The sequence below is a fragment of the Mobula hypostoma genome, chromosome 16 (assembly GCF_963921235.1).
Source record: "Mobula hypostoma chromosome 16, sMobHyp1.1, whole genome shotgun sequence".
Lineage (NCBI taxonomy): Eukaryota > Metazoa > Chordata > Chondrichthyes > Myliobatiformes > Myliobatidae > Mobula > Mobula hypostoma.
Window position 1 is genome coordinate 5,876,901 of NC_086112.1, and position 27,061 is coordinate 5,903,961.

General features: G+C 44.1%; 1 protein-coding gene across 1 annotated transcript in view; it reads right to left on the reverse strand.

Annotated features, from left to right (window-relative positions):
• Positions 1 to 27,061, reverse strand: part of adgrv1 (adhesion G protein-coupled receptor V1) — a 514,329-nt gene that overhangs the window by 5,897 nt on the left and 481,371 nt on the right. Inside the window, exons 87-88 of the mRNA XM_063069242.1 lie at positions 26,236 to 26,427; positions 6,074 to 6,251 (exon numbers count right to left, since the gene is read on the reverse strand). Of these exons, the coding sequence (XP_062925312.1) occupies positions 6,074 to 6,251; positions 26,236 to 26,427 (370 nt within the window). The remainder of the gene's footprint in view (positions 1 to 6,073; positions 6,252 to 26,235; positions 26,428 to 27,061) is intronic.

Here is a 27,061-nt window from a genome sequence, read left to right on the forward strand (position 1 = left end):
GACTGTCAAACAAGATAAAACCTGCAGATGCTGGAAATCCAAGCAATCCACACAAAATGCTGGAGGAACTCAGCAGGCCAAGTAGCATCTAGAAAAAGAGTACAGTTGACGTTTCAGGGTTTTGAGGGTTTCAGCTTGCAACATCAACTGTAATCTTTTCCCAGATGTTGCCTGGCCTGCTGAGTTCCTCCAGCATTTTGTGTATGCTTTCCAGGATTAAATGTCTTGTTATACAAAGAGCATTTGATGGCTCTGGGTCTATATTCACTAGAATTCAGAAGAAAGAGGGGTGACCTCATTGAAACCTATTGAATGGTGAAAGGCCTTGATAGAGTGGATGTGGAGAGGATGTTCCTATGGTGGAAGGGTCTAAGACCAGAGGACACAACTGCAGAATAGAGGGGAATCCTTTTAGAATGGAGATGAGGAGGAATTTCTTTAGCTACAGAATGGTGAGTCTGTGGAATTCATTGCCACAGGCAGCTGTGGAGGCCAAGTCTTTATGTACATTTAAGGAATTGGTTGACAGATTCTTGATTGGTCAGGGCAGGGGATGAAGGGTACAGGGAGAAGGCAGGAGACTGGGGCTGAGAGGAAAAATGGATCAGCCATGGTGATATGGTGAAACAGACTCGATGGGAAAAATGGCCTAATTCTGCTCTTATAACTTATGGTCTTACATATGTACTTTGACAGTAAGGTTACTGTGAACACAGATGTAAACACCATACTTCTGTTGTACTAACAGTGCTATTGTAATGACAGACCTCAACTCCATATCATTTCTACTTACAGTACTGTACAGTATTAAAATCTTAGGCACATATATTTGGCGAAGGAACCTAAGACTTTTGCACAGCTCTGGAGGGAGCAAAGGATGTTGGGAACATAGTCATAGTCATACTTTATTGATCTCAGGGGAAATTGGTTGGGAATGGTGAGAGTGGATCGCCAGGGGAGTGGTGTGGGTCAGGTTCCAGAGAAGGAGTGCGGGGGCTGAAGGCTGGCACGGGTGCAGGCACACACAGCACTGAGTCACCAGGCAAGGTCATTTGATTCTAAACAACTGGTTTATTAATCATTATACAGAATGTCTCTCTGGTGCTTCCTGCTCCCTTCCCTCTCGTTACCCCTCTTCCCAACCATGATTCCCCTCTCCCTCCCCCCTTCCCACTCTCCGTCCACAATACAGACCCATATCAGAATCAGGTTTATCATCACTTACATATGTCATGAATTTTCTTTTGTGGCAGCAGTACAGTGCAATGTATAAAATTACGCCAGTACTGTGTAAAAGTCTTAGGCACCCTAGCTATATACGTATATGTGCCAAAGACGTTTGCTAAGTACTGTATTATTCAGACCAGGACCTGCACGGTATAGAGTTGTGTCTCAACTCACGGACACTGATGTTTAGTGGACAGGGTGAGGGGATTGTCTGTGGTAATTGTCTCGATAACAAAAACATCAAAGCAAGTTTGGATGACGCTTTCCCAAATCCCCGGACCATCTTATTTAGTTATTTTTAAATTGCTGTTTTTATTTATTGGTCCTGCAGCATGGTACCAGGCCCTTCTGATCCAATGAGCCCACACTGCCCAATTATACTCATGTGACCACTTAGCCCACTAACCCAGTCACCCCTGGATTGTGGGAGGAAAGCAGAGCACCCCGAGGAAATCTACGTGATCACGGGGAGAATGTACAAACTCCTCAGAGACAGCGGCGGAATTGGTGCTGCAATAAAGTTACACTCATGGCTATGCTACCCTGCCACCTACATAACCTCAAATTTTGTGCTCAGATCTCCACAATGAAGATTGAACCAAGGTGAAAGTACAACTAATGAAGCCAAGTCTAATACTATGATGCCTGATCATTATGTATAGCTGCTTCTGGGTAGAGTAGCGTAGCAGCTTGCGTGATGTTATTACTGCTCGGAGCGCCGGAGTTCGGACGGCCATCCCAGCATCCGCTGTAAGGAGTCTGCATATACACCCCACGGAATGTGTGGGTGTTCTCTGGGTCCTCTGGTTTCCTCCCACAGTCCAGTTAGCAGGTTAATTGGTCATTTTAAATTGTTCCGTACAAATTAGGCTATGGTTAAAATCAGGGGTGCTGGTGGTGTGGTCGGAAGAACTTATTCCGTGTTGTATCTGCAGATGGAACTCGGGAACTTCCTCTCCATAGGAAGCTGTTAAGAATTTGCACAAGGCCTAATCTGTGCTGAATCTCTAAATACACACACACACACACACACACACACACACACACACACACACAAACAAACAAACAAATAAATAATCTTATAACCTAGGCTAGATACAATGATTCAAACAAAAAATCCCTGAGTAAGCAACTGCGGGTTCTCACATCTCGTGTGCAGATTCATCACTTTAACCTTTGACAAGATGACTGGGCTCCTTGATGCACTCTCCACTTTGGATGGGAAATTGACTGGTTGCTTGGGGCTTCTACCACCATTCCTGGATGGGTGACATGCTGGTTCAAAGTTCAAAGTACAAAGTAGGTATATGTTAACATATAGTACTAGGTTGCTTGGCAATCTGGGAGCAAACATCTTTGCATAATTCTGAAGTTCAGACAGACAGGACGGACAACGAGTGTGCAAAAGACATCAAACTGTGCAAATACAAAAGAATAAAGAGAAATAATAATAATAAAGAAATAAGCAATAAATATCGAGAACATGAGATGCTGAGACTTTGAAAGTGAGTCCATAAGTTGTGGGAACATTTCAGTGATGGGGCAAATGATTCATTGATTCTATTAAGGTTATTAAATTTACTGAAAAATGAATCTCAGGGTTATATATGGTGACATATGTACTTTGATAATAAATTTACTTTGAAGTTTGATGAATTAAACTGCAAACATTCTGTGCAAGATATATTCAAACAATGGTCAGTATTATTCAGGGTTTTGTAATGATTCAAAGTATTGAGTATAGAGGTGTTGCAAATGCAATGTTTCCATTAACGACCAGGACAGTCTGAATATGTGCTGGGTGTTGCCCGAAATGTCATCACATCTCTGACACCTTCAGAAATAAGGTTTTTAACACAGAGAATGGTGGGTGGGTGGAATGCTCTGCCAGGGGTGCTGGTAAAGGTGGATACACTAGGGGCATTTAAGAAACTCTTAGATAGGCAGATGGATGACAGAAAAAGGGACAGCAATGTAGGAGGGATCTTAGTGTAGATTAGTGTAATCCAGTGCACATGCGCCGGTCGTGCATGCAGCCTGTTACAGTCGTTCCGACCAGTACTCTTACTTTTTTAACTTACGTTATTTTTTGTTTTTTTTTCTCGGTAACACGTTGAAGCTGCACCCTCTCTAACATGCTGGTAGAGAGAGTTTTATTTGGGTTTTTAACGCTGGAAATAGTTACATCCCGACAGGCGGGACAGAAGCATGGTCGCATTGTGTATTCCAGGGACCAGCTGCTTGCACTAATGCCGACTGGTTTAGCGAACAGAGCGGCAGACACCCCTGCTGAAATCTGGAGGAAAACACACAGAGGATGCAGAGGGGGATCACAAAGTCAAGGAAGGAGGACCGGGTCGAGACAACAGAGACTTATGGAGAAGAGGAGTTCGGTGGGTAATAAAATGGACGAGTTGACAGCGCTAGCCAGGTGTCAGAGAACATTTCGGAAGTGTAGTGTTATGTGTTTCACTGGGGCTGCACGAGGACACACCCGATTAAAACTTTTCCATGGAGGGCTTCCAGACCGTTCCGGCTGACCGGAAGTGCACTGAGAGCGGTAAGCGTAAAGGAGTTGGGGGCTTGCTGTGCTGGTTAACAACGGATGGTGCAATCCTGGTCATATTACGATCGAGGAACGTGTTTGTAGCCCGGATATTGAACTTTTTGCTGTTGGACTCCGGCCATATTCCACCGAGATGCAACATTGGGCGTCATGGGAGGTTGTTCCTGCTTGTGGCCATCGAACTTTGCAGCTCCTCCCGTGGAGGGTCAGACACCCTGAGCCAATAGGCTGGTCCTGGACTTACTTCCATCTGGCATAGTTTGCATATTGTTGTTTGATTGTTTGTGGTTTTTGTATTGCTATATTTATGTTCTATTCTTGGTTGGAGCGGCTGTAACGAAACCCAATTTCCCTCGGGATCAATAAAGTATCTCCATCTGTCTATCTATCTATTAAAAGGTCATCACAACATTGTGGGCTGAAGGGGTGTATGGGGTGCCCAGGGAGGGGTAACACCTCTGGTGAAGGGGCTTGTTTATTCTGGACACGCAGCTCTCACTTGTGGCTCCAAATAGCTGTTTGTATCTAACAGTGGCCGTGCCCCGGTACACCGTTTGACAGGCAGGCTAAACCAGGTGAGGGTAGCCAGCAGCCTCATACCCCGCTGAGACAGGGACATGTCTGTCCTAGCATGCAAAGTCATCTCCGATAAACTGTGTGGATGAGATCTACAGTGAGATCCAACAGCCAGGAAGGTGGTACTGCAATGCGTTTGTGGAAAGCGAAGGGCATGACAAGGCACAGATGAAATCATGGTCATCTACTGCATCCAAGGGAGACCCTAGATTGTGACTTTGTTCGTACCACTGAACGTGGACTTCTGAGGATGGGAGAGTGGAACTGCCCTAGTACAATGGCTTTACCACTTTAAAAACTCTCCCGCACAGGTTTCTTGTCTTCGTTGGGGACAATAAACAACCATCACTACCTCTGTTCTGTGTGATCTATGTTCTATGTTCTGATCACATAATGCAATGTTATGAAAATTATTAGCAGTATTTCACTCGTGCACTAAACCTTTAGCAGGTAAAAATACTAAAAGTACTCCAACATTATAAACTATAGGCCTCAGAAATATCAAGGCCAAGTTCATGATTAAGTTTCAGCCAGCAAAGCCACAAACCATTTCCATGCACATCCATTTGGCAATAGTCATGGAGGATTGGTATCTCATGGTCCAGGTCCAGAGGGTAGCAGGGCCTTTTCCTATAATGATGCTTCAAGTAATCATGTAGCAAAAGATCAGCAATCCATTGAAGTTAAGTGTCAACACATCAACACAAGAGATTCTGCAGATGCTAGAAATTCAGCTCGTAACATACACATAAAATGGTGGAGGAACTCAGCAGGTCAGGCTGAATCTACGAAGTGGAATAAACATTTGGCGTTTCTGGCCGAGGTCCATCATCAGGACTGGAAAGGAAGGGGGAAGGCCCCAGAACAAGAAGATGGGGAGGGGAAGGAGTACAAGCTGGCAGCTGATAGGTGAGACCAGGAGGGGGAGAAGGTGTGTGGATGGGGGAAGGGGGATGAAGTGAGAAGCCGAGAAGTGATAGGTGGAAGAGGTAAAGGGCTGAGCAAGAAGCTATCTGATAAGATGGTAGAATGGATGATGGGAGAATGAGAAGGACGAAGAGCACCAGAGAGAGGTGATGGGCAGGTGAAAAGAAGAGGGGAGCCCAGAATGGGGAATAGAAAAGAGAGAAGGGTGGGGGGAGAAATTATTGGAAGTTAGAGAAATGGATATTCACATCATTAGGATGGAGGCATGATGAAATCGTCGTTAGTGACTGGACTTTTGATATTGAAAGCAAGGATGTACTGATCATGCCACATATGACATTCTTTGCAGCGTTTCTGTCATGACAATAGATTTTCTGTCTCAGTTTTCCTCAGTATAGGTCTATTTGTATGAATTAATAATCTGGAATGCTTTTATTTATTTATTCATTCAGAGACACAGCGTGGAATCGACCCTTCTGGCACTTCAAACAGTGCCACCCCAGCAACCGCCTCCCCCACCCCGATTTAACCCTAACCTAATCACGGGACATTTTGCAATGATTAAATAACCTACTAACCGGAACGCCTTTGGGCTGTGAGGGGAAAACTGGAGCACCCGAAGGAAACCCACACATTCCACAGAAACTCCTTACAGATGACGTCGGAATTGAACTCAGAATTCCAATGTCCTGAACTGTAATAGTGTCGCACTAACCGTTACGTTACTGTGGCGTAAACAACATTGACATGTTAGTGGATAGTGTGGTCACTACTCACCAGTTTTTAAGGCAAATATCAAATCATCAAACTCTTGTGCCTCCTCATCACCCATCAAGTTGCTGGTGCCGTAGTCTCTTTTGGTGGCATAGGTGTTGCCGCTCACTGGACTTTGCTTGAAGATGCTGCTTGCTTGACTGCTGGGTCTTAAAGAGGCTTGTTCCCAGTCAGATGGTATCTAAAAGAAGCAATGATTTATCAGTCAGATTCCCATACATAAAAAAATATACTCAGTGACCACCCTACACCTACTCGTTAATGCAAATACCCAATTAGCCAATCATGTGTCAGCAACTCAGTGCATAAAGTCCTGTAATCATGGTCAAGAGGTTTAATTATTCAGATTAAACATCAGAATCGGGAAGAAATATAATCTAAGTGACTTTGACGGTGGAATGATTGTTGGTGCCAGACAGAGTGGTTTGAGCATCTCAGAAACCGCTGATCTCCTCTTGGTCAATGGAAAGTTTTAATTATTGACAAAGAGTGAACATTAAGAGGGTGCTCCCAATAGTGGGAGCATTCAGGACCAGAGGGTACAGCCTTAGAATAGAAAGGTATCTCTTTAGAACAGATATAAGGAGGAATTTCTTTAGCCACTGGGTAGTGAATCTCTGCAATTCACTGCCACAGATGGCTGTGGAGGCCATGTATTTGAGTACGTTTAAAGTAGAGTTCTTGATTAATCAGGCATCAAAGGTTATGGGGAGAAGGCAGGAGAACGGGGTTGACAGGGATAATAAATCAGCCATGATAGAAAGGCATAGTAGACTCAATATGCTGAATTGCCTAATTCCGCTCCTATGTCTCATTGTTGTGCTTCTGACTGCCAAACCTTCATCAATCAGCAATGATCTGATCTGTACAAACAGATTCAGATCCAGATTCACTTATTGATCAGGTGCACTTCAAAACATACATGAAATACGTCATCTGTGTTAACAATCAACACAATCTGGGGGTGTGAGAGGCAGCCCACAGGTGTCGCCACACATTCCGACACCAGCATAGCATGCCCACAATGTTCAGCAGAACCACACAGAACATAACAATAACAGCAACAAAGCAACATCAGCAATACAATTCTCCTTCCTCCCTCCCACCCACCCAGCCATACACACACAGACAGTCCTTAATCCCCAGGACAGGATGCCTTCATGCCTCCACTGGTCTTGCAGACATATGACCTCTGACTTCCCCAGTGGATTGACAAACCCAGGCCTTCGGCATCAATCCTCCAACTTCCCCGGTGGATTGACAAACCCAGGCCTTCGGCATCAATCCTCCAACTTTCCCAGTGGATTGACAAACCCAGGCCTTCGGCATCAATCCTCCAACTTCCCCGGTGGATTGACAAACCCAGGCCTTCGTTATGGGGCCGCTGACTTCCCCAGTGCATTTGCAAACCCAGGCCTTTGGTATCAGGCCTCCGACTTTCCCAGTGGATTGACAAACCCAGGCCTCCGACTTTCCCAGTGGATTCACAAACCCAGGCCTTCGTTATAGGGCCTCTGAATTCCCCAGTGGATTCACAAACCCAGGCCTTCGGCATTGGGTCTCTAACTTCCCCAGTGATTGATAATGTTCTTTTCTCCAGGGTAAGGCATTTGAAAAGTAGGGGCATAGATATAGGGCCAGAGGGAAAAGATTTAAATGGGACCTGAGGGTCCACTTTTTCATGCAGAGGGCGGTAGGTATATAGAAACATAGAAACCCTACAGCACATGAAAGGAGATGCTAAAGGAAGTGGCTGAGGCAGATACAGTAGTACCATTTAAGAAACACTTGGATCGGTACATGGAGGTTCAGAGGAACATCGGCCAAACGCAAGAAATTGGTTCAGCTGGGAGGAGGGTATGTTTGCAATGGATTATTAGGCCAAAGTGTCTGTATCCGTGCTGTATTGCTTTGTGACTCTATGACACTATCTGCTTGCTTTTCCATTTTGTTTCACACCTTCCAACAGATTCAAGCAGTAGTCTAGTGAAGTGAGACACAAGGGTTGAAACTTTACAACATAAATAATTTAACATTTCAACTCGGTGTTAGCATTTTAGAGGAGCTGTCCTGGCCACAGCAGATAAGTGGCACTACAAAATAAACCTGGCAGTGCCTCTACTTTCTTAGAGGTCTGCATGTCATTTAAAACTTTGACAAACTTCTATAGATGTGTGGTGGAGAGTAAATTGACAGGTTGCATTATGACCTGGTATGTAAGCACCAATTGCCTTGAATAGAAAAGCCTTCAAAAAGTAGTAGGTACAGCTCAGTCCATCATGGGTAAAGCCCTCTCCACCATTAAGGGCATCTACAAGGAACGCTGTCGCAGGAAGGCAGCATCCATCGGCAAGGACCCCCACCATCCAGGCCCAGCTGTCTTCTTGCTCCTTCCATCAAGAAGAAGGTACAGGAGCCTCAGGTTCAAACCACCAGGTTCAGAAACAGTCATTATCCCTCAATCATCAGGCTTTTGAACCAGAGCAGTTAACTTTGCTCACCCCATCATTAAAATCTTCCCACAACCTATGGACTTGCGATTGGGGACCCTTCATCTCATGTTCTCGATATTTATTGCTTATTTATTTATTATTATTTTGCTTGTTTTTTTATGTTTCTTTGTATTTACTGTGCATATCTACAAGAAAATGAATCTCAGGTAGTATATGGTGGCATGAAAGTACTTTGATTATAAATTTACTTTGAACTTTTCATCATAACGAGACTTAATACGACAGTTTTTAATTCAATTCAATATTTCAAGATTGTTTAAAGTCATTTGCAGCACACAAGTGTAAGGAGAATGAAATAATTGTTACTCCAGATCCGATGCAGCACAAAAAAACACACAAGATAAAGAACAGAATAATAGTATTAAAAACTCACACAATAAATACGAATGCATAAGTAAGACAGGTTATCTATGTTGATACAAAGAGACTCACGGCTGTACATCTGGAGCAATGAATTTAAAATTAATTCAAATACTTTTTGAAAGTCGTTGGTTTTAAATAACCATTTAAATAATTTTCTGTCATATAGCAAAGTCGAGACCCTGTGTTTTTGAAGTTCTGTGCATGTTATGCACTCACATGAATCAATTGACTATCTGACAGCTTCCAGGAACCACTCCTACCCATTTTCACAAAACACGTTACTAAAAGCTGTTAATCTTTTGTCTGCAGTTGGGTCTAAAAGAAAGAAGCAACTCCTTTAAGAATAACAACACACATTGCACAGTTCTACAATCAAAAATATTTTGGTCTCACTGCTATTTAAATGGAACTAAAATTCAAACATAATTTAATATCAATAAATTAATCACTGCCATTCCTGCAATCTGCTTTAACAGCATCCCTTATTCTTTACCAGCAGCATGCATGTTTTTTTTTCCCAAATAAAACTCTATCTAGATTTTCTTTGGTCATATCAAACTTACTTTTACACAGACAGAACCTCAGATCCAAAAGGTTCAGGAACAGTATTAGCCTTCAACCATCAGGCTCCTGAACCAGCGTCACTCACATCAACACTGAACTGATTCCACAGTCTATGGAGTCACTTTCAAGGGCTCTACAACTTAGTGTTTGTTTGCATGTTTGGTTATTTATTTATTTATTTATCTATCTTTCTTGTATTTCACTGTTTGACTTCTTTTGCACTTTGTGTGTAGTTTTTTACTGATACAATGGTACTTCATGTTCTACTGTGAATGCCTGCAAGAAATTGAATCTCAGGATAGCATGTGATGACATATATGTACTTTGATAATAAATTTACTTTGAACTTTGAGAGTGGTTGGTGTGTGGAATGTGCTGCCAGGGTGGTGCAGATACCTTAAGAACATTTAAGAGACTCTAAGGCACATGGATGATAGCAAAATGGAGGGCGACATGAGAGGGACGGATTAGATTGTTCTAAGAGTAGATTAAAAGGTTGGCACAGCATTGTGGGCTGAAGGATCTGTACTGTGCTGTAATGTTCTATGTTTGATGTTGTCACCCTTGTTGTCTTTGTTTGTATTTGTGTCATCCACAGAAAACAGCTGATTAAAGGTTTTATTGCACACTGCAGGTTCACAATTATTATGACCAAGTTTAAACTTGTAGGACTTAAAAATCTACCACACAATTGTATGTCTTTCTCTGCATGTTCTACGATAACCTTCTCAGAAATTCTACTCACCACTTTGGATCTAATTGAAAATTAAGTTGAGCATTGTATAAAATACATTGCTCGTACACTTTCACCCAACTTGCACTAAAACTGAAGACCAATATACTGTTCTTTTATTTTTATTTTGATATAGCAAGGTAACCATCCCTTCCAGCCCAACAAGCCCACACTGCCCAACTGACCAATCAGCCTATTAACCAGTATGTCTTGGAATGGGCAGGAAACTGGAGCACCCAGAGGAAATCCATACAGTTACAGGGAGAACGTACAAACTCCTCACAGTGGCAGGAAGTGAACCTGGGTTGTTGGTGCTGTAACAGTGTTACACTACAAAGCTACCCTTTAGTAGCTGACACCACTAACCAAATGCTATCTATCAAAGGCCATTGAACTAAAAGGACAGCCCAAATGCAGGCCATTTTCATAAACACAAGAGGTTCTGCAGGTGCTGGAAATACATAGTAACGCAACTCAAAATGTTGGAGGAACTCAGCATGTCAGGCAGCATCTATGGAGTGGAATAAAGGGTCGACGTTTTGGCCTGAGATCCTTCATCAGTACTAGAAAGGAAGGGGGAATTTGCCGGAACAAGAAGGCGAGAGGTGGGGAAGGAGTACATTCTGGCAGGGGATAGGTGAAACCAGGGGTTGGGGAGGTAGGTGGGAGGGGAGTGTGATGAAGTGGGAATCACTGAGGTGATAGGTGGAGAAGGTAAAGGGCTGGAAAAGAAGGAATTTGATAGAAGAGGACATCTCATAATGCTTTGAGCCCTTCCATGAAACAGCATCAATGTTGATGTGTGTTGCTTGAATTTCCTCATGTCAATGTTCAACAATATGGAGTTTTCCATAAATAATTAACTATATCAATTAGCCACTGTTTATTTTATAGGTGGTAGGGACATTTTTCTCTGGCCAAATGCACAATAACCACTTGCAGGAAAAGTTCAAATAAAAATCCAACTATGGTTAATTATTGATTAACAATTTAAATTGACTGACATACTCTGCACACACTTAAATTGCATAACAAACAAGAACTATCGTAATACAATGCGGTTCTGTTTCATTCTACTAAAAGTCTGGAAGACACTTCGTTATTGTGAAAGAAAGATCTTAATGTTCAGTGAAAGTGCACTATCTCAGGGAATAATGTGGGTTATCATGGTTGTAAAACTCATTTGAATTGATACTTCATTAAAGGTACACTCAGTGGCCACTTTATTAGGTACACCGGTACATCCACTCGTTAATGCAAAATCTAACCAGCCAATCATGTGGCAGCAACCCAATGCACTAAAGCATACACACATGGTCTAGAGGTTCAGTTGTTGAGACCAAACATCAGAATAGGGGAAGAAATGTGATCTAAATGACTTTGACCGTAGAATGATTGTTGGTGCAGGATGGGAAGGTTTAAGTATCTCAGATCAGCCGATCTCCTGGAATTTTCACACACAACAGTCTCTAGAGTTTACAGAGAATCATGAGAAAACAAAAAACATCAAGTGAGTACCAGTTCCTTGGGTGAAAACAGTTTGTTAACGAGAGGACTCAAGAGAATGGCCAGACTGGTTCAAACTGACAGGAATGTGACAGTAACTCAGATAACCACGCATTACAACAGTGGTGTGCAGATTGTCTCTGAACACACAACACGTCAAGCCTTGAAGTGGGAGCTTCAGTGGCAGAAGACCATGAACATACACTCTGTGGCCACTTTATTAGGTACAAGATATACCTATTAAAGTGACCGTTGAACATATGAAGTGTGAGTCATCTGTTCATTCACGTCTTACTACAATTTACATTTCTAAACATTTCTTACTTTATGAATACACATAGAATGCTGGAGGAACTCAGCAGATCGGGCAGCCTCTATGGAGAACAATAAAGAGTTGCCATTTCGGGCCATGACCCCTCTTAAGACTGGAAAGGAAAGAGGTCAGAAGTAAGAAGGTGGGGGGAGGGGAATGAGTACAAGCTGGCAGGTAATAGGTGAGATCAGGTGAGGGGGAAGTGGGGTAGGTGGGCAGAGGGAAGGGTGATGTAAGAAGCTCAGGGGGATTGATGGAGGAGGTTCAAAGTTCAAATATCAGTAAGTACACAGTATTCAACCTTGAGATTCGTCTTCCCACAGGCAGCCACAAAACAAGGGAAACCATGGGACCTGTTCAATGTAAACATTCAACACGCAACACGCAGGAAAGAAGAACAAGTCGTGCAAACAGCAAAAAAAGAGTGAAAAACCAAAAAACATGGAATATAAATCATCAAACCACAGTTAAAGGGCCGAAGAAGAAGAAGAAATCTGATAGGAGAAGAGAGTGGACAATGGAAGAAAGGGAAGGAGGAGGGAACCAGTGGGAGATAATGGGCACATGAGGAAAGAGAAGGATTGAAGGAGGAACTAGAATGGGGATGGAAAGAGAGAGAAGGAAGGGGGGGGAGAAATTACCAAAGTTAGAAAAATCGATGTTCATGCTATCAGGTTGGAGGCTACCCAGAAAGAATATGAGATGTTGCTCCTCCAACCTGAGAGAGGCTTTATTGAGGCAGTAGATGAGGACGTGGACCAATATGTCAGAATGGGAAGTGATAATGAAGTGAATAGCCACCGAGAGATCCGGCTTTGCAATGGACGGAGCCAAACAGTACCCCAGTCTGTGTTGGGTCTCACTGATGCTGAAGAGGCTACACTGGGAGCACTGGATACAACAGATGTCCTGGGAAACTATCCTCACCTGTAAGGACTGTTTGGGGCCCTGAATGGTGTTGAGGGAGGAGACTGAGAGACAGGTGTAGCAATTGTCCTGCATGATATTTATTTACATCTGCATTTGCAGTTTGTTTACAATTAGCGGTTCCTGACGGTTATAATTTACAGTTTTTATTGCATAGATTTGCTGTGTATGCTTGCAGAAAAAGAATCTCAGGGTTGTACGTGGTGACATGCATGTACTTAGATAATAAATTTTTCTTTAAACTTTGCAGGGATATGTGCCAGGAGGGAGATTTGGGAAGGCAAGCACATTGTATGTGTTGCTCTGGATTCCAGCATCTGTAGTACCTCTTGTGTTCGGGCAGAATAGATGCTGTCCCCCCAGCTTAAGCCCTTATGCACTTACTCAGTATTTTTTCACCTCTCTTTTTGCACTCACTTATTTCCTTTATTGCAATTTTTAGTTTTTTATTACAATATTGCAATATACTGCTGCCGCAAAACAACAACTTTCATGACATTGGAATTTAATGCCGATTAGTGTGAGATACTGCTCTTCAGTAAGGGCCAACCAGGGTAGGTCTTACACAGTGAGGAGTGTGGTAAAACAAAGGTGTCCGGGAATACAGGCACATCATTTGTTGAAAGTGGCGTCACAGGTAAATAGGGTCGTAAAGAAAGTTTTTGGCACATTGGCCTTCTTAAATCAATGTATTGAGTACAGGAGATGGGATGTTATGTCGAATTTGTATAAGAGGCCTAATTTGGAGTATTGTGTGCAGTTTTGGTCTCCTATGAACAGGAAAGATGTAAACACGTTTGAAAGAGTACAGAGAAAATTTCTAAGGACGTTGCCAGGTCTGGAGGATCTGAGTTATGAGGAAAGATTGAATAGGCTAGGACTCCCATTGAATATAGAAGATTGAGAGGAGATTTGATAGAACTAAACAAAATTATGAGGGGTGTAGATAGGGTAAATGTAAGCAGACCTTTTTCCACTGAGGTTGGATGGAACTACAACCAAAGGTTGAAAAGTGAGAAGTTTAAAGGGAACGTGAGGGGAAACTTCATTCAGAGAGTTGTGAAAGTGTGGAATTAGCTGCCAGCACAAGTAGTGAATGCAAACTCAATTTCAATGTTTAAGCAAAATTTGGATAGGTACCTGGATGGTTGGGGTACAGAGGGCTATGGTCCCAGTGCAGGTTGATGGGAGGATGCAGTTTGAATGGTTTTGGCAATGACTAGATGGGCTGAAGGGCCTATTTCTGTGCTGTACTTCTCTATGACTATCCCAGTGATATTAAACCTAATTCTGATTCTGAGTTGTGAGAGAAATTGGCTGGGTGCCACACAACTTTCTATGTTTACCACCTTTTTGTGGAGCTTGTTGTGTTCATCTTGTTGTGGGCAGTCTTTCATTGATTCTATTGTGTTTCTCTGTACTTACTGTGAATGCCCGCTGGAAAATGAATCTCAAAGCAGTGTATGGTGACATATATGTACTTTGATAATAAATTTACTTTGAACTTTGCACTTTGAAACAGATGAGGCAGTCACATTTCCTGATGTGAAATCTGGTGCAATCTTCTCACCAGGTCATCCCTACATTAAATCTCTGTGAGAAAACTGGATATTTAAAACAAGCATTTCCTTAATGCATGATAATAGTGTTTCAGAGATGTCAGGTTGCATGTGAATGAGCAAAATCTGTCAGTTAATGCATTTTCCTTCATAAATACTTAGCAACCATATGCTCTGATCCCCAGTATTGTCAAGGAAACAGCAAGAGACTTTAGATTTAAATATCCTGAAAGACAAAGTACATTTATCATCAAATAACATATATATCACCATATTCTACTTTGAGATTCAATTGCTTGCAGGTATTTACAGGAAAATAATAAATTGCAACAGAATGTATGAAAAAATATAGATGAACAAGCACTCGGGCCATGGATGGCCCGGAGCCCGTCTGTGAACAGAGGAGGGATGGGCATGGGGCAAGCAATCCCACCCTGTAAAAACCCAGAGCAACAGAAGCTCCAAAAGCTTCGTCCCTGGGCGAGAAAGGGTCTTCATGAAAAGTCTGAAGGTCTGGCCCGGGACAGAGGACTCCGGCAAGCTGCTATAGGCAGCCTGTGCCCCGATACCAGTGGCGGGCTTAACAAGAAGATATATAAACAAAAACTGACAAACAACCAATGTGCAAATAAAAAAACTAAATAAGGCCATATTCAGGTTAGAGGAGCAAAACCTCACTGGCCTGGGAACAAAAGAAATATCTAGTCATTTCTGTGCAGACCTCATTCTGATCATTTATTTATCTGCAATGTATTTCTCTGTAGGTGTTACACTTTATTCTGTACTTTTATTTGGGCAGCATGATAGCGTGGCGGTTGGCATGATGCTAAACAGCGTTAGGGTTCAATTCCTACCGCAGTCTGTACATTCTCCCAGAGAGTGTGTGTGTTTCCTCTGGGTGCTCTGGTTTCCTCCCACATTCCAAATATGCACAGGCTAGGGTTGATAACTAGTGAGCATGCTGTGTGGCTATGTTGACACTGGAAACATGATGACATGTGGGCCACCCCTATCACATCTTCAGACTGTGTTAGTCATCGACCCAAATGAAGCGCTACACCAGGGGTCCCCTACCTTTTTTGCACCGCGCACCGGTTTAATATTGACAATATTCTTGCGGACTGGCCGACCGGGGGGAGGGGGGGGCAGTGGTGGTGGATAGTGTTCAAGTAGGGTTAAGCTCACCTCAACATGTCTTTTACAGTTAGGGTTGCCAACTTTCTCACTCCCAAATAAGGGACAAAAGTAGCAGTCAAATCCCAGGACACTTTACCCCAGGAAAGACTACCATGACCATAAAGCCTTGCGCGGGCACCTGTGTGCGCAGGCGTGACATGCGCATATGTGACGTGCGCATGCGCGTACATGCCGATTTTTTTTCCACAAATCGGTTTTGACTTAATCTTCCTGATTATACTGAACATACATTATTTCTACTTTATATAGGCTGTGTATTTATCATATCATTCCTGCTTTTACTATATGTTAGTGTTATTTTCGGTTTTATGTGTTATTTGGTATGATTTGGTAGGTTATTTTTTTGGGTCTGGGAATGCTCAAAAATTTTTCCCATATAAATTAATCGTAATTGCTTCTTCGCTTTATGCCATTTCATAGGAACGCTCTACCTTAGCGGGGGAAATATCGGACAAGTGCAGTCCCATATGGGACAAACCAATTTAACCCAATATACGGGGTGTCCCAGCAAATACAGGACAGATGGAAACCTTATGTTCAAGTTCAACAGTGCGTGACGGAGAATGAGGAATCGTTTCCTCGCGGCCTGGTAGCGCATGCTTTGCGGCTCAGTACCGGTCCGTGGTCTCGTGGTTGAGGATCGCTGCACTACACTATATGTTTTGATGTACATCAAGTTCAAATTCTAGTTCAAGTTTAATTGTCCATAAATGATTACCCATGAATACAACCAAATAAAACAGTGTTACTCCGGGGCCAAAGTGCAAAACACAGTGCCAACAGTCATACACAGCGCAAGGCACATTTCTTATCTTTTATATCCTTGCTTTTATATTCTAATCCTCTCTAAATGAATGCTAATAGTCATTTCAAGAGGATTCAAATCTAAAAGCAAAGATGTAATGATAAGGCTTTATAAAGGACAGGTGATGCCTCCGTTGGAGTATTCTGAGCAGTTTTGGACCTCTTATCTCAGAAGGGATAGACTGACTTTACAGAAGGTTCAAAGGAGGTTCACAAAAATGATTACGGGATCGAAAGGCTTATCATATGAGGAGTGTTTGATGGCTCTTGGCCTGGAATTCAGAAGAATGGGAGAGGAGTCTCATTGAAAACTATCGAATGGTGAAAGGCCTTGACTGAGTGGATGCGGAGATGATGTTTCCTCTGGTGGGAAAGTCTAAGACCAGAGGACACAGCCTTAGAATAGGGTGGTGTCCATTGAGAACAGAGATGAGGAGGAATTTCTTCAGCCAGAGGGAGGTGAATCTGTGGAATTCATTGCCACAGGTGGCTGTGGAGGCCAAGTCACTGGGTATATTTAAGCGGAGGTTGATAAGATTCTTGATTAGTCAGAGCGTGAAGGGATATGGGGATAATGCAGGAGATGGGGCTGAGAGTGGTGGAGCTAAATGGCCTAATTCTGCTCCTATACCTTTTGGTCTAATGGCACATGTAGCACATATAAGATAGCAGTAAACATACAGTTACACAAACAATATTTATAGCCCAGGCCCCAGAGTTCACAAATACTGTCAGCAAGAACAAGCCTGCAGCAATCTGCAGATAAATGCAAACCAGCTGGACTTCCAATGAGCAGAAGAGAGAGAGAAGCATGAACAGGAGAGGCCAAGCCCCCCCGTCCCCAGTCCAGAATGGATGCTGTGCTGCACTGGCTGAGGCATCACCTCTCCCAGACCACTGGAACAGGTGAGCCTGTGGCATGAAGCCGGGCAGCTCCCCCTCCGTCGGTCTTGTCTATAAACCACAGAACCTAACTTGCAATATTCTACATGTGACAAATAAAGCTAATCCTCGTTCTACCTCAGTGAACTGTGTAATGATTTGATCTGTATGAACAGTACGCAAGACAAGCCTTTCACTGTATCACAGTACATGTGACAATAATAAACCAAGTCTTCCAATTGCAGGACTTACTGAATTGAAAGTAAACATACAAATCAACCACAAACTTAATGATCATTCTGAAGCAACACAACATCTCCAGCTGTTTTTATTTTAGAAACGTAGAAAACCTACAGCACAATTCAGGCCCTTCCGCCCACAAAGCTGTGCCGAACATGTCCCTACTTTAGAATTACCTAGGCTTTACCCACAGCCCTCCATTTTTCTAAGCTCCATGTAGCCATCCAGGAGTCTCTGAAAAGACTCTATTGTTCCTACCTCCACCACCGCCACCGGCAGCCCATTCCACGCACTCACCACTCTCTGCATAAAAAAACTTACCCCTGACATCTCTGTACCTACTTCCAAGCACCTTAAAACTATGCCCTTTTGTGCTAGCCATTTCAGCCCTGGGGAAAAGCCTCTGACTATCCACACGATCAAAGCTTCTCATTATCTTGAACACCTCTATCAGGTCACCTCTCATCCTCCATCGCTCCAAGGAGAAAAGGCCAAGTTCACTCAACCTATTCTCAAAAGGCATGCTCCCCAATCTAGGCGACATCTTTGTAAATCTCCTCTGCACCTTTTCTATGGCTTCCACATCCTTCCTGTAGTGAGGCGGCCAAAACTGAGCACAGTACTCCAAGTGGGGTCTGACCAGGCTCCTATACAGCTGCAACATTACCTCTTGGCTCTTAAACTTATTTTTGTTTATTCAGAGATAAGACCTTAAGACATAGGGGCAGAATTATTGGCACACCATTCCATCACGGCTGATTTACTATCTCTCTCAATCTTTTTCTCTTGTCTTCTCCCCATAACCTTTGATTCCATGACCATAGACAATAAGACACAGGAGAAGGATTAGGCCATTTGGCCTACCACATCTGCTCCGCCATTCAATCATAGCTGATCCTTTTTTCCCCTCCTTGATTCCATTACGAATCAAGAGCCTATCAACCTCCACTTTAGATATATCCAATGACTTGGCCTCCACAGCCATCCGTGGCAATGAATTCCACAGATTCACCACCCTCTGGCTAAAGAAATTCCTCCTCATTTCTGTTCTAAATGGACATCCTAAATGTAAGGCGGGAGGAGAAGATGGCAGCGCAACGCAGCACGTTCAGCTCTCTGGTAAAATGATATCGTATCTGTTAAATAGGGGCCGTGGACAATTCTGATTTGAAGAAGACAGACGTGAGAAGCAGAGGAACATCTGGAGAAATTTCTGAAATGCCTGGTTTGCTGCTGTTGTTACTGTGTGATCGAGAATCTCCGGAGGGTAGGCCCCAAAATCCCCGGCTTTGCCTGCTGCTGGCGACCGAGGCTGAGATTGAAACGTTTGGATAGAGATAGTGCTCAGTACTCGGTGTCGGAGGGCTGATCAGAGCTCAAAGTTTTCGGACGACTCAGAGTCGGACTGTGGTCGGGCATGGCAGGGAGAGTTTTCTTCCTTCTCCCATCTGCGTGAGATGTGGGACTTTCAAGAAACTTTGAACTTCTTTTTACTGTGCCATGGACAGTATCATCAAGTTATGGTATTGTTGCACTGAACTATGTTATAATTATGTGGTTTTGTTAGTTTTTCAGTCTTGGTCTGTCCTGTGTTTTTGTGATGTCACACTGGAGGAATATTGTCATTTCTTAATGACAATAAAAGAGGACTGTGTGTCTGCATAATCTAAAAGGACATCCTTCTATTCTGTGGCTGTGCCCTCTGATCCTAGACTCACCCACTATAGGAAACATTCTCTCTACATGCACTCTATCTAGGACACTCAGGATGGTGCTCCTGTAAAAATTGGTTGCAATGTTAGGATTGTATTCTTTAGAACATCGAAGATTGAGAGATTTGATAGATTGTGGGGTATAGAAAGGGTAAACGCAAGCAGACTTTTTCCACTGATTTTGGCTGTGACTACAACCAGAGGTCATGGGTTAAGAATGAAAGGTGAGAAGTTTAAGGGGACCATGAGGGGAAATTTCTTCACTTTGAGGGTGATGAGAGTGTGGAATGAGCTGACAACACAAGTGGTGCATGCAAGTTCGATTCCAACGTTTAAGAGGAGTTTGGATAGGTACATGGGTAGTAGGGATATGGAGGGCTATGGTCCCGGTGCAGGTCGATGGGAATGCACAGTTTAAGTAGTTTTGGCATAGACTAGAAGGGCTGAGGGACCTGTTTCTGTGTTATACTCCTCTATAACTCTATGACTCGGATGGTGGGGGAGTCGACAGATCTCGTTCGCTTTAATCTCCTCAATTATTTGAGATGCTTCTCTGCTTTCTTGACCAAGGAGGTTGTGTTGAGGGACCAGGTGACATTGTTCACTATATATACTCCCAGAAACTTGGTGTTCCTGGCTTTCTCGAAGGAGGAGCTGAGTATCTGCAGTGAGGAGTGGTCACCTTCTTACAAAATCACGTGTTTAGTCTTGTTGAGAATCACGATGTTGAACTTGCACCATTCTGACAGTCACGCTACCTCCTCTCTGTACGTTGTCTTGTCTTTGTTGTTGATGAGGCCAGGCGCTGTTGTATCATCAGTGAGCTTGATAATTCTGTTTGATATCGATCAAACAGAAATCAGGAAATCCTTGGTTCCTTGAAAGCAGGAAATAACTTGAAATGATTGGATCAAACCGAAATTGGGAAATCCCTGTTTCCTTGAAAGCAGGAAATGATTTGAAATATCCAGATCAAACCGAAATCAAAAAATCCTTGGTCCTTGAAAGCAGGAAATGACTTTATTTTCATCAATTTTCATCTTCTTGTAGTTGTTGCTCAAACATCTATAAATTCACTGAAGACAAAACTGTAGTTGGCAGAACCTCAGATGGAGATAGGGAGGCTACAGGAGTGAGATACAGCAGAACCTCAGATGGAGATAGGGAGGAGTACAGGAGTGAGATACAGCAGAACCTCAGATGGAGATAGGGAGGCGTACAGGAGTGAGATACAGTAGATCCTCAGATGGAGATAGGGAGGCTACAGGAGTGAGATACAGCAGAACCTCAGATGGAGATAGGGAGGCGTACAGGAGTGAGATACAGCAGAACCTCAGATGGAGATAGGGAGGCGTACAGAAGTGAGATACAGCAGAACCTCAGATGGAGATAGGGAGGCGTACAGGAGTGAGATACAGCAGAACCTCAGATGGAGATAGGGAGGCGTACAGGAGTGAGATACAGCAGAACCTCAGATGGAGATAGGGAGGTGTACAGGAGTGAGATACAGCAGAACCTCAGATGGAGATAGGCAAGCGTACAGGAGTGAGATACAGCAGAACCTCAGATGGAGATAGGGAGGCATACAGGAGTGAGATACAGCAGAAACTCAGATGGAGATAGGGAGGCTACAGGAGTGAGATACAGCAGAACCTCAGATGCAGATAGGGAGGCTACAGGAGTGAGATACAGCAGAACCTCAGATGGTGATAGGGAGGCTACAGGGGTGAGATACAGCAGAACCTCAGATGGAGATAGAGAGGCTACAGGAGTGAGATACAGCAGAACCTCAGATGGAGATAGGGACGCGTACAGGAGTGAGATACAGCAGAACCTCAGATGGAGATAGGGAGGCTACAGGAGTGAGATACAGTAGATCCTCAGATGGAGATAGGGAGGCGTACAGGAGTGAGATACAGCAGAACCTCTAATGGAGATAGGGAGGCGTACAGGAGTGAGATACAGCAGAACCTCAGATGGAGATAGGGAGGTGTACAGGAGTGAAATACAGAAGAACCTCAGATGGAGATAGGGAGGCGTACAGGAGTGAGATACAGCAGAACCTCAGATGGAGATAGGGAGGCTACAGGAGTGAGATACAGTAGATCCTCAGATGGAGATAGGGAGGCGTACAGGAATGAGATACAGCAGAACCTCAGATGGAGATAGGGAGGCGTACAGGAGTGAGATACAGCAGAACCTCAGATGGAGATAGGGAGGCGTACAGGAGTGAGATACAGCAGAACCTCAGATGGAGATAGGGAGGCTACAGGGGTGAGATACAGCAGAACCTCAGATGGAGATAGGGAGGCTACAGCAGTGAGATACAGCAGAACCTCAGATGGAGATAGGGAGGCTACAGGGGTGAGATACAGCAGAACCTCAGATGGAGGTAGGGACGCGTACAGGAGTGAGATACAGCAGAACCTCAGATGGAGATAGGGAGGCATACAGGAGTGAGATACAGCAGAACCTCAGATGGAGATAGGGAGGCTACAGGAGTGAGATACAGTAGATCCTCAGATGGAGATAGGGAGGCGTACAGGAGTGAGATACAGCAGAACCTCAGATGGAGATAGGGAGGCGTACAGGAGTGAGATACAGTGGAGATAGGGAGGCTACAGGGGTGAGATACAGCAGAACCTCAGATGGAGATAGAGAGGCTACAGGAGTGAGATACAGCAGAACCTCGGATGGAGATAGGGAGGCATACAGGAGTGAGATACAGCAGAACCTCAGATGGAGATAGGGAGGCGTACAGGAGTGAGATACAGCAGAACCTCAGATGGAGATAGGGAGGTGTACAGGAGTGAAATACAGTAGAACCTCAGATGGAGATAGGGAGGCGTACAGGAGTGAGATACAGCAGAACCTCAGATGGAGATAGGGAGGCGTACAGGAGTGAGATACAGCAGAACCTCAGATGGAGATAGGGAGGCGTACAGGAGTGAGATACAGCAGAACCTCAGATGGAGATAGGGAGGTGTATAGGAGTGAAATACAGTAGAACCTCAGATGGAGATAGGGAGGCATACAGGAGTGAGATACAGCAGAACCTCAGATGGAGATAGGGAGGCGTACAGGAGTGAGATACAGCAGAACCTCAGATGGAGATAGGGAGGCGTACAGGAGTGAGATACAGCAGAACCTCAGATGGAGATAGGGAGGCTACAGGAGTGAGATACAGCAGAACCTCAGATGGAGATAGGGAGGCTACAGGAGTGAGATACAGCAGAACCTCAGATGGAGATAGGGAGGCTACAGGAGTGAAATACAGTAGAACCTCAGATGGAGATAGGGAGGCGTACAGGAGTGAGATACAGCAGAACCTCAGATGGAGATAGGGAGGCTACAGGAGTGAGATACAGCAGAACCTCAGATGGAGATAGGGAGGCGTACAGGAGTGAGATACAGCAGAACCTCAGATGGAGATAGGGAGGCTACAGGAGTGAGATACAGCAGAACCTCAGATGGAGATAGGGAGGCTACAGGAGTGAGATACAGCAGAACCTCAGATGGAGATAGGGAGGCGTACAGGAGTGAGATACAGCAGAACCTCAGATGGAGATAGGGAGGCTACAGGAGTGAGATACAGCAGAACCTCAGATGGAGATAGGGAGGCTACAGGAGTGAGATACAGCAGAACCTCAGATGGAGATAGGGAGGCGTACAGGAGTGAGATACAGCAGAACCTCAGATGGAGATAGGGAGGCTACAGGAGTGAAATACAGTAGAACCTCAGATGGAGATAGGGAGGCGTACAGGAATGAGATACAGCAGAACCTCAGATGGAGATAGGGAGGCTACAGGAGTGAGATACAGCAGAACCTCAGATGGAGATAGAGAGGCTACAGCAGTGAGATACAGCAGAACCTCAGATGGAGATAGGGAGGCTACAGGAGTGAGATACAGCAGAACCTCAGATGGAGATAGGGAGGCTACAGGAGTGAGATACAGCAGAACCTCAGATGGAGATAGGGAGGCTACAGGAGTGAGATACAGCAGAACGTCAGATGGAGATAGGGAGGCGTACAGGAGTGAGATACAGCAGAACCTCAGATGGAGATAGGGAGGCTACAGGAGTGAGATACAGCAGAACCTCAGATGGAGATAGGGAGGCTACAGGAGTGAGATACAGCAGAACCTCAGATGGAGATAGGGAGGCGTACAGGAGTGAGATACAGCAGAACCTCAGATGGAGATAGGGAGGCTACAGGAGTGAAATACAGTAGAACCTCAGATGGAGATAGGGAGGCGTACAGGAATGAGATACAGCAGAACCTCAGATGGAGATAGGGAGGCTACAGGAGTGAGATACAGCAGAACCTCAGATGGAGATAGAGAGGCTACAGCAGTGAGATACAGCAGAACCTCAGATGGAGATAGGGAGGCTACAGGAGTGAGATACAGCAGAACCTCAGATGGAGATAGGGAGGCTACAGGAGTGAGATACAGCAGAACCTCAGATGGAGATAGGGAGGCTACAGGAGTGAGATACAGCAGAACCTCAGATGGAGATAGGGAGGCGTACAGGAGTGAGATACAGCAGAACCTCAGATGGAGATAGGGAGGCTACAGGAGTGAGATACAGTAGATCAGTTGGTTGAGTGCTATTGCAACAACAACTTTGCACTCTACAGCAGTAAGACCAACAAACTTATCGAGGGACCAGCAGTGGAGAGGGTGAGCTATTTCAAGTTCCTGGGTGTCAACATCTCTGAGGATCTCTCCTGGGGCCAGCATATTGATGCCTATACAAATGAGGCATACCAATAGCGATATTTTATTTGGAGTTTGAGGAGATTTGGTATGTCACCAAAGAGACTGGTAAATTTCTATAGATGTACCATGGATACCATTCTAACTGCATGCATCATCATCTCCTCGGCAGGAGGAGAAGATGGTGGCACGACGCAGCTTGCAGCGGCCACTCTGGTGGTGATGTCTGTTATCTGTCAAGTCGGGTGCCGTGCACAATCCTGATTTGATGGAGACGGACGTGAGAGCACGGAGGAACATCTGGTGAAACTTCTGAAATGCCTGCTTCGCTGCTGCTGCTACTGTGTGATCCAGAATCTCCGGAGGGGAAGGCCCCGAGTCCTCGGCTTTGCTTGTTGCTCGGCGGCCGGGGCGGGGTCAAAGCGCTCGGCAGAGGATGGTGCTCGGTGTCGGAGGGCTGGTTGGAGGCGTGAGGTTTTCGGACGGACTCAGAGTCCGCTGTGGTCGGGTGCTTCCAATGATGCTGCATCGGCAAGTTGGCGGCGCTTGGAGGTTCATGGCAGGGAGAGTTTCTCCCTTCTACCACCTGTGTGAGATGATGAGTCTATTGGGACTTTGAGACTTATTGTTTACAGTGTCCATGGTCTGCTCTTTATCAAATTATGGTATTGCTTTGCACTGTTGTAACTATATGTTATAATTATGTGGTTTTGTCAGTTTTAGTCTTGGTTTGTCCTGTGTTTCTTGTGATATCATTCTGGAGGAACGTTGTATCATTTTTTAATGCATGCATTTCTTAATGGCAATAAACAAGGACTGAGTGTCCTCATAATCTAATCTAATCTAATATGGGGGGGGGGGCGCGCAGTGTCAATCTCCAGCATTGAAAAAGCTGCAGAAAGTTGTAAACTCAATCTACTCCATCATGGGCACTGGCCTCCCCAGCCTCCAGGACACCTTCAAACGGCAATGCCTCAACAGAAGTGGTATATATCATTAAAGACCTTCACCATCCAGGACATGCCTCTTCTCATTACTACTATCAGCAAGGAAGTATAGCAGCCTGGAATCACACACTCAACAGTTTAAGAGCAGCTTCTTCCCCTCCACCACCAGAATCCATGAACCAATGAATACTACCTCAGTATTTTAAACACAAGAGATTCTGCGGAAGCTGAAGTCTAGAGCAACACACACAAAATGCTGATGGAACTCAGCAGGTCAGGCAGCATCTATGGAAAGGAATAAAGAGTTGACATTTTGTGCTGAAGTGTCACACAGTATATATGTTATCTCACAATTTTGCTCACTTTTTGCAATACTCATTGTTTTATATTCCTTATTGCAGCTATAATAATGTTTATGCCTTGCACTGTAAAGCTGCTGCAAAACAAATTTCACTACATACCGTACATCAGTGAAAATAAATCTGATTCTGATTCTGCATTTTATTAGCACCCATATTTTGTGCTAATAAGATTTCCACTTAGACAGCAAAATATGTGCGGTTAGAAAAGGCTTGAGAGTATAACTGTAACTGTGTTCAAAATTAAAAGTTCAAACTAGATTTATTATCAAAAGCAAGAAAGTCTTACTTATTACTGAGAATTCATTTGGAACACGGTGAGGAACTTTTCAATGTTCAAAGTATATTTACTATCAAAATACATACTTGTCACCATATGCAACCCTGAGGTTTATTTTCTTGCAGGCATTTACAGTAGAACAAAGAAATAAAATAGAATCAACGAAAATACAGACTGACAAATGACCAATGTGTGAAAGAAGGTGCCACAGTGGTGTAATAGTTAGCACAATGCTACTCCAGCTCGTGCCGTCACAAGTCAGAGTTCAATTCTAACTTCATCTGTACATATTTGCCGTGGAACGTGTGGGTTTCCTGCGGGCGCTCCGCTCTCCACCCACAGTCCAAAGTCATACTGGTTGGCAGGTGAATTGGTCATTGCAATTGTCCCATTTTTGTGTCTGGGGTTAAATAGGGGGTTGCTGGGTGCCGTGGCCTGAAGGGCCTGTTCCGCGCTGTATCTCAATCAATAAAGGAAGAAAAAGACAACCTGTGCAAACGCAATAGAAAACAAAAAAATGGTAAAGTATAGTTCTGGCAAATGTTACCTCCTCCATTGCAGCAATGAGGTTCTGAGTGGACTTGCTGATGTCCCCTCCTATTGATGGTGCACCGCTGCCCGATGTGAGGTAAGTTGACCTAGGACTGGGGTGACCATTGATTTCCATGCTGTAGCTGGCTTTCACTGGCCAGCAGAACTGGTTGTGTAGGATAAAATAAACCACAAAAACATACAGACCCTGCAAAACACAACCCAATATATTATTAAGAGTGCAGTAAACAGGATATAAAAGCAGGCAGACATGGTCAAGAGGTTCAGTTGTGTTCAGACAAAACATCAGAATGGGGAAGAAATGTGAACTAATTGACTTTGATTGTGGAATGATTGTTGGTGCCAGATGGGCGGTTTGAGTATCTCAGAAACTGCTGATCTCCTGGGATTTTCATGCATAACAGTCTCTGGTGTTTACAGAGAATGGTGTGAAAAACAAAATATTCTGTGGGTAAAAACACCTTATTAATAAGACAGATCAGAGGAGAATAGCCAGTCTGATTCAAACTAACAGGAAGGTGACAGTAACTCAAAAACCTACGTATTGCAACAGTGGTGTGTAGAAGAGCATCTCTGAATGGACAACATGTGGAACCTTGAAGTGGTTGGGCTACAGCAGCAGAAGACCATGAACATACACTCAGTAGCCACCCTATTCTGTACCAAATAAAGTGGCCGCTGAGTGTACAGTGCATGCTTATGTACTTTACAAACTAAAGAGGCGGGAGGAGAAGATGGCAGCGCGATGCAGTGCGCGCAGCTTTCCGGTGAAATGATATCGTATCCATTAAATAGGGGCCGTGGACAATTCTGATTTGATG